At 38.5% G+C, this 12,746-nt stretch overlaps 1 protein-coding gene across 5 annotated transcripts in view; it reads left to right on the plus strand.

Annotated features, from left to right (window-relative positions):
• Nucleotides 1-12,746, plus strand: part of DIP2C (disco interacting protein 2 homolog C) — a 364,898-nt gene that overhangs the window by 302,734 nt on the left and 49,418 nt on the right. For all 5 annotated transcript variants that reach the window (XM_036841828.1, XM_036841831.1, XM_036841829.1 and 2 more), the window contains 4 exons: nucleotides 1,668-1,791; nucleotides 2,336-2,457; nucleotides 3,312-3,423; nucleotides 3,512-3,621. In XM_036841828.1, coding sequence (XP_036697723.1) covers nucleotides 1,668-1,791; nucleotides 2,336-2,457; nucleotides 3,312-3,423; nucleotides 3,512-3,621 — 468 coding nt within the window. The remainder of the gene's footprint in view (nucleotides 1-1,667; nucleotides 1,792-2,335; nucleotides 2,458-3,311; nucleotides 3,424-3,511; nucleotides 3,622-12,746) is intronic.

Consider the following 12,746-nt stretch of genomic DNA (forward strand, 5'->3'; position numbering starts at 1 on the left):
CCCAGGGTAGATACGGCCGTCAGTGATCTCCTGAGTGTTTTAGGCAAACACCGGCTGCTGGTATATACATCCTGATGCCTTTTTTTTTTTTTTTTAAATTCACGTTCTTTTATTTATTTATTTATTTATTTATTTATTTATGGCTGTGTTGGGTCTTCGTTTCTGTGCAAGGGCCTTTCTCTAGTTGCGGCAAGTGGGGACCACTCTTCATCGCGGTGCGCGGGCCTCTCACCATCGCGGCCTCTCTTGTTGCGGAGCACAGTCTCCAGACGCGCAAGCTCAGTAATTGTGGCTCACGGGCCCAGTTGCTCCGTGGCATGTGGGATCTTCCCAGGGCTCGAACCGGTGTCCCCTGCATTGGCAGGCAGATTCTCAACCACTGCGCCACCAGGGAAGCCCCTGATGCCTTTTAAATGGTTTTCACTCCCATCGGTTCCCGCCCACCTTGTGCACATGTTCCAGCTGGACGGGAATTCTAATGTCTCTTCCCACACCTCAAGTCACCTGGTCACCAGTGTCCTTTAACGGCCCCAAAGGTTCTGGTCTCTCCTGTCCACATTTCTCCTCCCACACAACCGGCTGCTCACACCACCTTCCTGTGGACTTCCTTCTGCTCAGGCGACAGTCTTTGCCATGTCATCCACCAGCTCATTTATCCTCCTTGGAAGCTCCCCACCTAAATAGAATCATCTGGCCCAAGTGTCCACCATCGTTTCTTCAGCTGCAGGGTCTTCCTCACTCGACACTCCTGGCCAGTTTGCCTGTTGCTTAAGGAAAGGTCCTTCACCCTGTTCATCCCTTTAAAGTAGGAATTGATAATAAAGAAGCAGTTTTTAAATAGCTGTAGGCAGTGATCTCTTCTCACCTGGGAATATGTGCAAATGAAAAGTGCATTCTCAAGAGAAACTTTTTTTGGATAGTTGTATGTTTATAATTTGCAGTTCATTCTTGCTTTTCTTTAAAGAGTAAACATTATGTATTTTGATATCTCTTAGTACCTACTTTGCTACTGATTTTCGCCTACAATGCTTTTTTAAGGTACTTTTCAATCCAAGTGTGTTTTACATTTGCTCCTGCATATTTAAAAGTCTACATTAAATGAATTTGACAATTCCCTTTTTTTCTTTTGTGTTTTTTGGGGTTTTTTTGACTTTTTTTTTTTTTTTTTTTTGACTGTTGCTTTTCTGGGGGTTTGTTTTCTGACCTCCCTGACTTTTGATGTGGTCTTTCTTAAAAACAGTTTCAATTAGTCTTACTTTTCATAGTGTGAGTCCTGCAGATTTACGACTAATTCTTATTGCCCATGCCAATTACACTTAAGTCCCAGAATTACTAGATTGATTTTTTTTGTAATTTTAGCTATTTTTTCAAGTCAAGTCATTATTTTTAAGATACTTCTTTTTAATACAAACGTATCTAGGTGCCTCTTTGGTGTTGTATTCCTTAGCCAGTGGGGAGGAAAGGAGAGTGAATGCTAACAGTGGGGGGGCGTCTTCTGAGGGGGTGACAAAAACATTCTGAAGCTGACTGTGGTGGTGGTTGCCCAACTCTGCAGATACATCCATTTAACTGCACATTTTAAATAAGTGAGTTGTATGGTATATGAACTGCACCTCAAAGCTGTCATATTAAAAAAAATCTTACCCACTTGTTCTTGTGCTACTCAGGGCACAATAGCGAACTCGCTGACGTGTGTCCAGCTGCACAAGCGGGCTGAGAAGATAGCCGTGATGCTGATGGAGAGAGGGCACCTGCAGGATGGGGACCACGTCGCTCTGGTCTACCCACCGGGTAAGAAGCAGGGCCATGCAAGACCAGCTCTTACCCGAGAGACCCTTCACTGCACATGTTGGTGCTCGATGACCTTGTGTGTTACCACCAAAGATGGGCACTGTCTCTCCTGCCTGGCTCACTTGTGCGGACTGTGCTACGTGCTATACCACTAATAGTAGGGACACAGATAAAGCGGTAGTTCACAACGACTTTTGTATCTAAATTTGTTTTATTAGATATCTGAGGTAGTTCATTTAATCAATAGTAGTTAAATCCTTGACTACTGAATTGATAATCAGAAAGTTGAGTAATTCCTTAGAGAAATGAGAGCAATCAAGTTTCTGGGCTGCTTTGGCTTCCTGTGCCTAAGAGAACGGGCCAGGTGGGAGTTACCCCTGAAGTTTAACAGACCCACAGGGAGGAGGACAGGTCTGTTCAAGGTCTCAGTTACTGCCATACCCTTCTGATTGTTTCCAGGCTGGTAATTCTGCTGACAGGGATGATGGCCATTAAACAGCTTGTTTTGCTTCAAGTGAGAACTTTTGCTTTTCTCCCCGTGTAGGAATAGACCTTATCGCAGCATTTTATGGTTGCCTGTATGCAGGCTGTGTGCCAATAACCGTCCGTCCTCCACACCCACAGAACATCGCAACCACGCTGCCAACCGTGAAGATGATCGTGGAGGTAACACTGCCTGCGGGTGTCTGCGCCTGAGTGTTGGGCTTGCAGATCACAGAGCCTGGGCTCCCGGGGAAGGGCCAGGTGCAGGCATGGGATTGCATGGGAGTCTGCGGTCCCAGCGGTGGAGTGGGGCACAGCCTCTTCCCTCTAGGAGCTGGCCATCTCGTTCTGGAAGGAAGATAGCAGCTTGTGCGTAGAATTAGGGGCTAGAGAGCAGCTTTGCCACAATGCGTGGGAATTGATGCAACTCCCCAGAGAGGACATCCCTCTGGACACTGGGAGCTTCCCTACCAAGCCCAAGGAGCAAACCAAAACAAGTGGGAAAGTCATACATTTTTAAAGGTTCTTTCCTCAAGATTGAGAAGCATCCTGTTCCTTTTTGAAAGTATAGATTTGATTTAATTTTTTTTTGCCTGGGGAAGTTTAAAAGGATTAGGATATGTTTTTCCCTTGGAGGAGAAACCACGAGGGACATCACAAATGAATACTTCTTTGTAGTTGTGTTGGAGGACCCTCAAGGTTGTCACTCAGATGGTACTGAGGCTGTGTGTGTAAATGTGTGCATTTCTGGGGGACGGAGCTAACAGTGAGAGCAGGTAGTTTGGATGCTGCTTTCTGAGTGTGACCATCACACAGGGGATACTGCCAGGGACCTCAGTGCCCACAAGGTCTGCTTGTGTGCTCTGTGGTCAGATTCCTGGTCATGTAGAACTCCATTGTGAGGCAGCTGTGCTCCTGGTGCCCAGCCTGTGCTGCGAGCTTCATGGCCTCCACGTGGTGCACAGCTGGCACGTGAGCATGCGTCCATCCCCATCCTTTACCCTCCTCCTCTCCATTCCTTGTTCTCTGACCCTCAGGTGAGCCGCTCCGCCTGTTTGATGACAACACAACTGATCTGTAAATTGTTACGGTCCAGGGAGGCAGCTGCAGCTGTAGACGTCAGGGCCTGGCCCCCGATACTGGACACAGGTTCGTCCTCCAACTCGCTGATATGTTTGTTTGCTTATCTGCTTTTCCATTAAGTCAGAGATGCTAACAGCTTTGTTTTGCTCTCCAGATGATTTGCCAAAGAAGCGGCCTGCCCAGATCTACAAACCTTCCAACCCAGACACGCTAGCCTATCTTGATTTTAGTGTGTCCACGACTGGGATGCTAGCTGGAGTGAAGGTGAGAAACACAGTCTGTGGAATAGTAGTTAGCAAGCCACAAAGCAGTGGTCAGTTTTCATTCTTATGGGTATAGGGCTCTGATGGGGCCTGGCAGCAAAACACAGAGAGAGGGATATATGTGCATTTTGTTCAAACTATAAAATGCATGACCATTTCAGTAGTTAGCTAGGCTGACTGATTATTTCCAAATGTTCCAGCTATTTTTTTATGTAAACAGAGCTTCCCTAGTCTCTAATTAAAAAACTGCGTATGTTTTTCTTTCTTGCTGGTTCTCAAATCCCAGTATTCTATTATAAAACTCTGTGCACTGGAGTTTCTCGCTTGTTTAACATGGGTCTCATTATAACTTGCCAGCACGCTGCTCATTGCCTCTGAAATGATGCTTTTTCCTATGAAAGAATGGTGGAACTACTATGTGTGTCACCAGAATTAGGACCCTCACAGCTCAGGCAATGTCCTTGTCAAGATACCGTTAAGCCTGAGAAAACCATAATTCAAAAAGAGTCATGTACCACAATGTTCATTGAAGCTCTATTTGCAATAGCCAGGACATGGAAGCAACCTAAGTGTCCATCGACAGATGAATGGATAAAGAAGATGTGGCACATACATACAATGGAATATTACTCAGCCATAAAAAGAAACGAAATGGAGTTATTTGTAGTGAGGTCGGTGGACCTAGAGTCTGTCATACAGAGTGAAGTAAGTCAGGAAGAAAAAAAACAAATACCATATGCTAACACATATATATGGAATCTAAAAAAAAAGGTTCTGAAGAACCTAGGGGCAGGACAGGAATAAAGACACAGATGTAGAGAATGGACTTGAGGACACGGGGAGGGGGAAGGGTAAGCTGGGACGAGTGGCGTAGACATATATACACTACCAATGTAAAATAGACAGCTAGTGAGAAGCAGCTGCATAGCACCGGGAGATAAGCTCGGTGCTTTGTGACCACCTAGAGGGGATAGGGAGGGTGGAAGGGAGATGCAAAAGGGAGGAGATATGGGGTTATATGTATATTTATAGCTGATTCACTTTGTTATAAAGCAGAAACTAATACACCGTTGTAAAGCAATTATACTTCAATAAAAATGTTAAAAAAAAAAAAGATACGGTTAAGTTCTCTGGCCTCAGGAAGCCCTTCACCTATTATCCACCTGACTGCTGGGTTTGCATAATTTTCATTTAGTTCTCTTACTCCATTTACTTTTTTTTCCAATTTTTAATTGTGGTAAAATACATATACCACAAATTTACCATTTACCCAATTCAAGTGTACAGCTCAGTGGTGTTAAACACGTTCAGAATTCTGTGCTGCTCTCACCACCACTCATCTTCATAAGTCATTTCATCTCACAAAACTGAAACTCACCCCTGCCCGCAGCAACTCCCACTCTACTTTCTGTCTTTATGATTTTGACTATTCTAGGTACCATGTTTATGTGGAATCATACAGTATATGTCTTCTTGTGTTTGGCTTATTTTCACTTAGCATAGTGTCTTCAGGGTTCATCCATGTTGAAGTATATATCAGAATTCCTTTTTAAGGCTGAGTTAATATTTCATTGTATGTATTTACCACATTTTGCTTATCCATTCGTTTATCAGTGGACACTTGAGTTGCTTTCACATTTTAGCTATTGTGAATAATGCTGCAGTGAACGTGGGTGTATAAATATCTCTTCAACACATTGCCTTCAGCAATTTTAAGTATATATCCAGAAGTTGAATTGTTGGGTCATATGGTAATTATATTTTTAATTTTCTGGGGAATTGCCATACTATTTTCCACAGTAGCTGTTCCATTTTACTTTCTCACCAACAGTGCACAAAGTTTCCACTTTCTCCACATCCTTGCCAACACTTGTATTTTACTTTCTGTTGGGTTTTTTTTTTTTCTTTTGAATGTCCTCTTTTTTTGGCGGGGGAAGAGCCGCGCTGCATGGCTTGTGGGATCTTGGTTCCCTGACTAGGGATTGAACCCAGGCCACTGAAGTGAAAGCCTGGAATCCTAACCATTAGGCCACCAGGGAACTCCCTGTTGGTTTGTTTGTTTGTTTGTTTTTAATAGTAGCCTCCTAATAGATGTGAGGTGGTATCACATTGTAATTTTGATTTGCATTTCCCTAAAGATTAATGATGTTGAGCATCTTTTCATGGAATTATTGGCCATTTGTATATATTCTTTGGAGAAATGTTTATTCAAGTCCTTTGCCGATTTTGAATTGATTGTTTTCTTGTTGAGTTCTAGATGTTCTCTATATATTATGAATATTAATCCCTTATCAGATATATAATTTGCAAATATTTTCTCTCATTCTTTGGGTTGCCCTTTTACTCTATGGATAGTGTCTTTTGATGCACAAAATTTTAAGATTTCTCTGAAGTCTAATTTTGTTTGCCTGTGCCTTCTCTGTCATATCCAAGAAAACATTTCCAAATCCAATGTTGTGAACTTTTGTCCCATATTTTCATCTAAAAGTTTTATTTTTTAGATCTTATATTTAGATCTTTGATCCATTTTGTGTTAATTTTGTTTATGGTATTAGGTAAGAGTCCAACGTAATTCTTTTGCATGTGGATATCCAGTTTTCCACGCACCATTTGTTGAAAAGACTGTCCTTTCCCCATTGAATGGTCTTGGCACCCATATCAAAAATCATTTGATCACCCACAGTTAACATCATACTCAACAGTGAAAAGCTGAAGCTTTTCTCTAAGATCAGGAACAAGGCAAGGATGCTCACTTGTGCCACTCTTATTTAATATAGTACTGGAAATCCTAACCAGAGAAATTAGGCAAGAAAAAGAAATAAAAGGCATCCAAACTGGAAAGGAAGAAGTAAAATTGTCACTATTTGCAGATGACATGATGCTATGTATAGAAAACACTAAAAACGCCACCAAAAACTGTTAGAATAAGTGATTCAGTAAAGTGCAGGATAACAAAGTTAATACAGAGAAATCTGTTGTGTTCCTATACACTAATAATGAAATATCAGAAAGAGAAATTAAGGAAACAATCTTATTTACAACTGCATCAAAAGAATAAAATACCTAGGAATAAATTTAACCAAGGAGGTGAAAGACCTGTACACTGAAAACTATAAAATATTGATGACATAAATTGAAGAAGACACAAATAAATGGATATTCCATACTTTTGGTTAGAATAATTAATATTGTTAAAATAGCCATACTACCCAAAGCAATCTACAGATTCATTGCAATCCTTATCAAAATTCTAATGGCATTTCTCCCAGAAATAGAACAAACAATTCTAAAATACGTATGAAACCACAAAAGACCCCAAATAGCCAAAGCCATCTTGAAAAAGATCAAAGCTGGAGACATCATGATCCCTGACATTACAAAGCTACAGTAATGCAAACAGTATTATTATACTGGCACAAAAACAGACACATAGATCAATGAAACAGAATAGCCCCAAAATTAACTCACGCATATATGTCAACTAATTTATGACAGAGGAGCCAAGAATATATGGTGGGGAAAGGACAGTCTTTAAATAAATGGTGCTTGGAACACTGGACAGCCACATGCAAAAGAATGAAACTGGACCAGTTTTCTACACCACACATAAAAATGAACTCAAAGTGAATTAAAGACTTGAATGTAAGACCTGAAACCATAAAAGTCCTAGAAGAAAACATAGGGGTAAGCTCCTAGACATTGGTCTTGTCAATTTTTTGAGTTTGACATCAAAAGCAAAGGCAACAAAAGTTAAGCAAGTGGGATTACATCAAACCGAAAAGCTTCTGCACAGCAAAGGAAACCATTAACAAATGAAAAGGCAACCTACTGAATGGGAGAAAATATTTACAAATCATATATCTGATAATGGGTTAATATCCAAAATATATAAAGAACTCATACAACTTAATAGCAGAAAAACAAACAATTATTTCTTAAAAATGGGCAGAGGATCTGAATAGACATTTTTCTGAAAGAGACATACAGATGGACAACAGGTACATGAAAATATGCTCAACATCACTAATCACCAGAGAAATGCAAATCAAAACCACAATAAGCTATCACTTCACACCTGTCAGGATGACCATCATCAAAAAGACAAGAGATAACATGTGTCTGTGAGGGTGTGGAAGGGAGCCCTTCTGCACTGCTGGTGGGAATGTAAAGTGGTGCAGCCACTATGGAAAACAGTATGGAGGTTCCTCAAAAAGTTAAAAATAAAACTACCATATTATCCAGCAATTCCACTTCTTGGTATTGATCTGAAGAAAATAAAAACACTAACTCGAAAAGATATCTGCACCCCCATGTTCATAGCAGCATTGTTTACAATAGCCAAGATATGGAAACAACATCAGTGTCCATTGGCAGATGAATGGATAAGTAAAATGTGATATGCCCACCCACCTACCCACACCCTCCCCCATACACACACAATGGAATATAATTCAGCCATAAAATAGAAGGAAATCCTGCCATTTCAGACATGAATGAACCTGAAGGACATTATGCTAAGTGAAATAAGACAGAGAAAGACAAATACTGTATGATTTTACTTATATGTGGAATCTTAAAAAAAAAAAAAAGAAAATCAAGCTCATAGATACAGAGAACAGATTGATGATGGGCAAAATGGGTGAAGGGAATGAAAAGGTACAGACTTCCAATTATAAATAAGGCCTGCGGATGTAATGTACAGCATGGAAACTATAGTTAATGATATACCGTACTGCGTATTTGGAAGTTGCTAAGAGAGTAAATCTTAGTAGCTGTCTTCACTAGACTTACTGTGGTGGTCATTTTGCAATACATACACATATGTATGTTATACTGTATACCTGAAACTAATATAATGTATGTCAATTATACCTCAATCAGTCAATCAAATCAATTGCATGTGAAGTCTAGGTAAAAATAAATTAGTGAAAAATTTTTTTAAAAAATCATTTGACCATATATGTGAGGGTTTATCTCTAGGCTCTATATTCTGTTCTGTTTTTCTCTCTGTCTGTCTTTATGCCAGTACTACACTGTTTTGATTACTTTAGCTTTGTACTAAGTTTTTAAATCAGGAAGTGTGAGTCCTCTGACTTTGTTGTTCTTTTTCAAGATTGTTTTGGCTGCTCAGGTTTCTTTGAGATTTCATATGAATGTTACAATAGGCTTTTCTATTTCTGCAAAAAATATCATTGAGATTTTGATAGAGATTGCATTGAATCAGTATAGTCTTAGGTAGTATTGACATCTGTGAATAAGGGATGTGTTTCCATTTATTTATTTCTTCTTTAATTTCTTTCAGCAGTGTTTTATAGTTTTCATTGTACAAGTTTCTCACGTCCTTAGTTAATTCCTAAGTATTTTATTCTTTTTGATGCTATTGTAAATGGAATTGCTTTAATTTCCTTTTCAGATTTTTCTTTTAGTGTATAGAAATGCAACTTACTTTTTGCATGTTGACTTTTTATCCTGCTACTTTGCTGAATTCATTTATGATTTATTAGCAGTTTTTTGTGGAATCGTTAGGGTTTTCTACATATAAGATCACATCATCTGTGAACAGAGATAATTTTACTTCTTTCTTTCCAGTTTGGATGCCTTTTATATCTTTTTCATGCCTAATTGCTCTGGCTAGAACTTCCAGTACTATGTTGAATAGAAGTAGTGAAAGTGGGCATCCTTGTCTTGTTCCTCATCTTAGAGAAAAAGCTTTTAGTCTATCACAGTTGTGTATGATGTTCACTGTGGGTTTTTGTATATTGCTTTTACTGGGTTGAGAACTTTTCTTCTATTTCTAGTCTATTGATTGTTTTTATCATGAAAGGATGTTGAATTTTGTCAGATGCTTTTTCTGCATTGACCAAGATGATCATCTGGGGTTTTCCTCTTCGTTCTCTTAATGTGATGTTTTATATTGCTTGATTTTCATATGTAGAGCCATCCTTGCATTCCAGGAATAAATCCAACTTGGTCATGATGTATAAGCCTTTCAATATGCTACTGAATTTGGTTTGCTAGTATTTTGTTGAGGATTTTTGCACCATTGTTCAAAAGGGACATTGGTCTGTAGTTTTTTGTTCTTATAGTATCCTTGTCTGGCTTTGGTATCAGGATTTTGGTGACCTCCAAGAATGAATTAGAAAGTGTTCCCTCCTCTTCAATGTTTGGAGAAGTTTGAGAAGGATTGATATTATTTCGTCTTTAAATGTTTGATAGAATTCAGCAGTGAAGCCATCAGATCCAGGGCCTTTTTTGGTTGGGTTTTTTTTTTTTTTTAACTGATTTGTCTTTCTTGCCAGTTACAGGTTTATTCAGATTTTCTATTTTTTGTGATTTAGTCTTTATAGAGTTTGTGTTCCTTCTTGATAGCTTGTGTTTCAAATTCCATGAAATAGAATTTTTCTATTTCTTGTTTGTTGTGCAGTTTGTTGTTGTATAGTTGTTTATAGTACTGTCTTATAATTTTTTTTATTAACTTCTGTAGAATCAGTAGTAAATGTCCCCACTTCCATTTCTGATTTTAGTAATCTGATACTTCCCTCTTTTTTCTTAGGCCATCTAGCCAGAGGTTTGTCAATTTTGTTGGTCTTTTCAAAGAATCAACTTCTGGTTTCATTGTTTATCTCTGCTATTTTTCTATTCTCTACTTATTTATCTCTGCTCTAATCTTTATTATTTCCTTCTGCTACCTTTGGGTTTAGTCTGTCCTTTGTTTTCTCATTCCTTAAGTTGTAAAGTTAGGTTGTTGGTGTGAGACTTTTCTTGTTTTTTAATATAACCATTTATAGCTGTAAATTTCTGCCTTAACACTGCTTTGGCAGTATCCCCTTAGGTTTGGTTATATTGTCTTTTCATTTTCATTTGTGTCTAAATATTCTCTGATTTTCCTTGTAGTTTCTTCTTTGATCTGTTGGTTAAGAGGGCATTGTTTAAATTCCACAGATTTGTAGGTTTTCCAGTTTTTCTTCTATTCATCCTGTTGTACTTGGAGAAGATACTTTGTATGTTATCTATCTTTTTAAATCTATTGAGACTTAATTTGTGGCCTAAAATATGGTCTGTCCTGGAACATGACCCAAGTGCTCTTGAGAAGAGTGTGTATTCTGTTGTGGTCGTATATTGCTCTGTATGTTTCTTAGAGCTCTTTGGTTTATTGTGTTAAGTCCTCTCTTTCCATACTTATCTTCTGTCTGGTTGTTTTGCCCATTATTGAAAAGGGAATATCAATGTCTCCTATTATTGTTGTAGAGCTGCCTCTTTTTGTTTCATATATTTTGTTTCATATATATTTCATATATTTCATATATTTTGCTTTTAGGTTTGTAGATGTTTATAATTGTTATATCTTCTTGCCGTAATGAACCTTTTATTAATATATAATGCCCTTCTTTGTTTCTTGTATCCGTTTTTATTTAAATTTTATTTGTATGATATTAATATAGCTACCTCTGCTCTCTTTTGGTTACTGTTTACGTGGAATATCTTTATCCATCTTTTCATGTTCAAACTATTTGTGTCTTTTGATCTAAAGTGAATCTCCTGTGGACAGCAGTAGTTGGATCATTTTTTTTATCCATTCTGCTGATTTCTGTCATTGATTGGAGAGTTAATCCATTTGTATTTGAAGTAATTACTGATAAGAAGGAACTTTTCTCATCTCTCTTATTTTCCATATGTCTTATAGCTTTTTTGTTCCTCATTTCCTGCTTTACTGTCTTATTTTGTGCTCAGTTGATTTTTTGTAGTGATACTTTAAAATTCCTATCTCATTTCCCTTTGTATATATTCTATAGCTATTTTCTTTGTGCTTACCATGGGATTCCATTTGATATCTTAAAGTTATTATGCTCTAATTTATATGCCAGCCTTATTTCAGTAATATGCAAAACTGCTTCTGTGCAGCTCTGTCCCACCATTTTTTCAGTTGTTGATGTCCCAAAATTATATCTTTATACATTGTATGACCCAAAATGTATAGTAAGAAACATTTTTTTAATACATTTATTTATTTATTTTTGGCTGCATTGGGTCTTCGTTGCTGTGCACGGGGTTTTTCTAGTTGCGGCAAGCGGGGGCTATTCTTCGTTGTGATGCATGGGCTTCTTATTGTGGTGGCTTCTTTTGTTGTGGAGCATGGGCTCTAAGCACACGGACTTCAGTAGTTGAGGCACGTGGGCTTCAGTAGTTGTGGCTCGTGGGCTCTAGAGCGCAGGCTCAGTAGTTGTGGCGCATGGGCTTAGTTGCTCTGCGGCATATGGGACCTTCCCGGACCAGGGCTTGAACCCATGTCCCCTACATTGGCAGGCAGATTCTTAACCACTGTGCCACCAGGGAAGTCCCAGTAATAAACATTTAAATGCATTGTTCTCTTAATTTATGTAGGGAAAGTGTGGAATTGAAACCCAAAGTTACAATAACACTAGTTTTTAGGCCAAAAACCGTTTTGTTTTAGTATGTTAGTCTCTTAAATCATGCAGAAAACAAAAAGTAGAGTTTTTAAGCAATTGTTCAATTATACTGGCTTTTATAATTGTCTTGTGTTTACCTTTACTGAGACCTTTACTTCTTCAAATGACATCAAGTTACAATGTTCTTCTATTGCAACCTGCAGGATTCCCTTGAGCATTTCTTTCACAGCAGGTCTAAATGTAAAGAACTCCCTTAACTTTTTTTTTTAACCTGGGAATGTCTTAATTTCTCCAAAATTAATTGCAGTTCACTGTCCAAGCTTTCCCCTGCCCTGGTGGAAGTTGCAAGCCATCAACTGACTCCAGAGCTCCACTGTAGTTACATCAGATTCTGCCTGTGCAGCTACTGTCCAAGTAGGACAGAGATTCCTGTTCTGCCATCTTCCCTGAACCCTCTCCTCTGCTTTTTATAGAATTTGAGGTGGTACACCAATAAAGTACATTATAAAATAAAATAATTTTTGAAAAGCTTTTAAAAATAAAGATATATTTTCAGACCAAGATGAATTTTTTACTAAGTATGAAAATTGGGTTGGCCTCCTACTGTCACAGCCACAAGAGAAGCACACACTTTTGATCATACCAATTTCTGTGATCTACAGAAGTGGGAACTATAATATTAAATCTTGATTCTATAAAGCTATTACTACTTGAAACA

Source organism: Balaenoptera musculus, chromosome 2 (genome assembly GCF_009873245.2).
Source record: "Balaenoptera musculus isolate JJ_BM4_2016_0621 chromosome 2, mBalMus1.pri.v3, whole genome shotgun sequence".
Taxonomy (NCBI): Eukaryota; Metazoa; Chordata; class Mammalia; order Artiodactyla; family Balaenopteridae; genus Balaenoptera; species Balaenoptera musculus.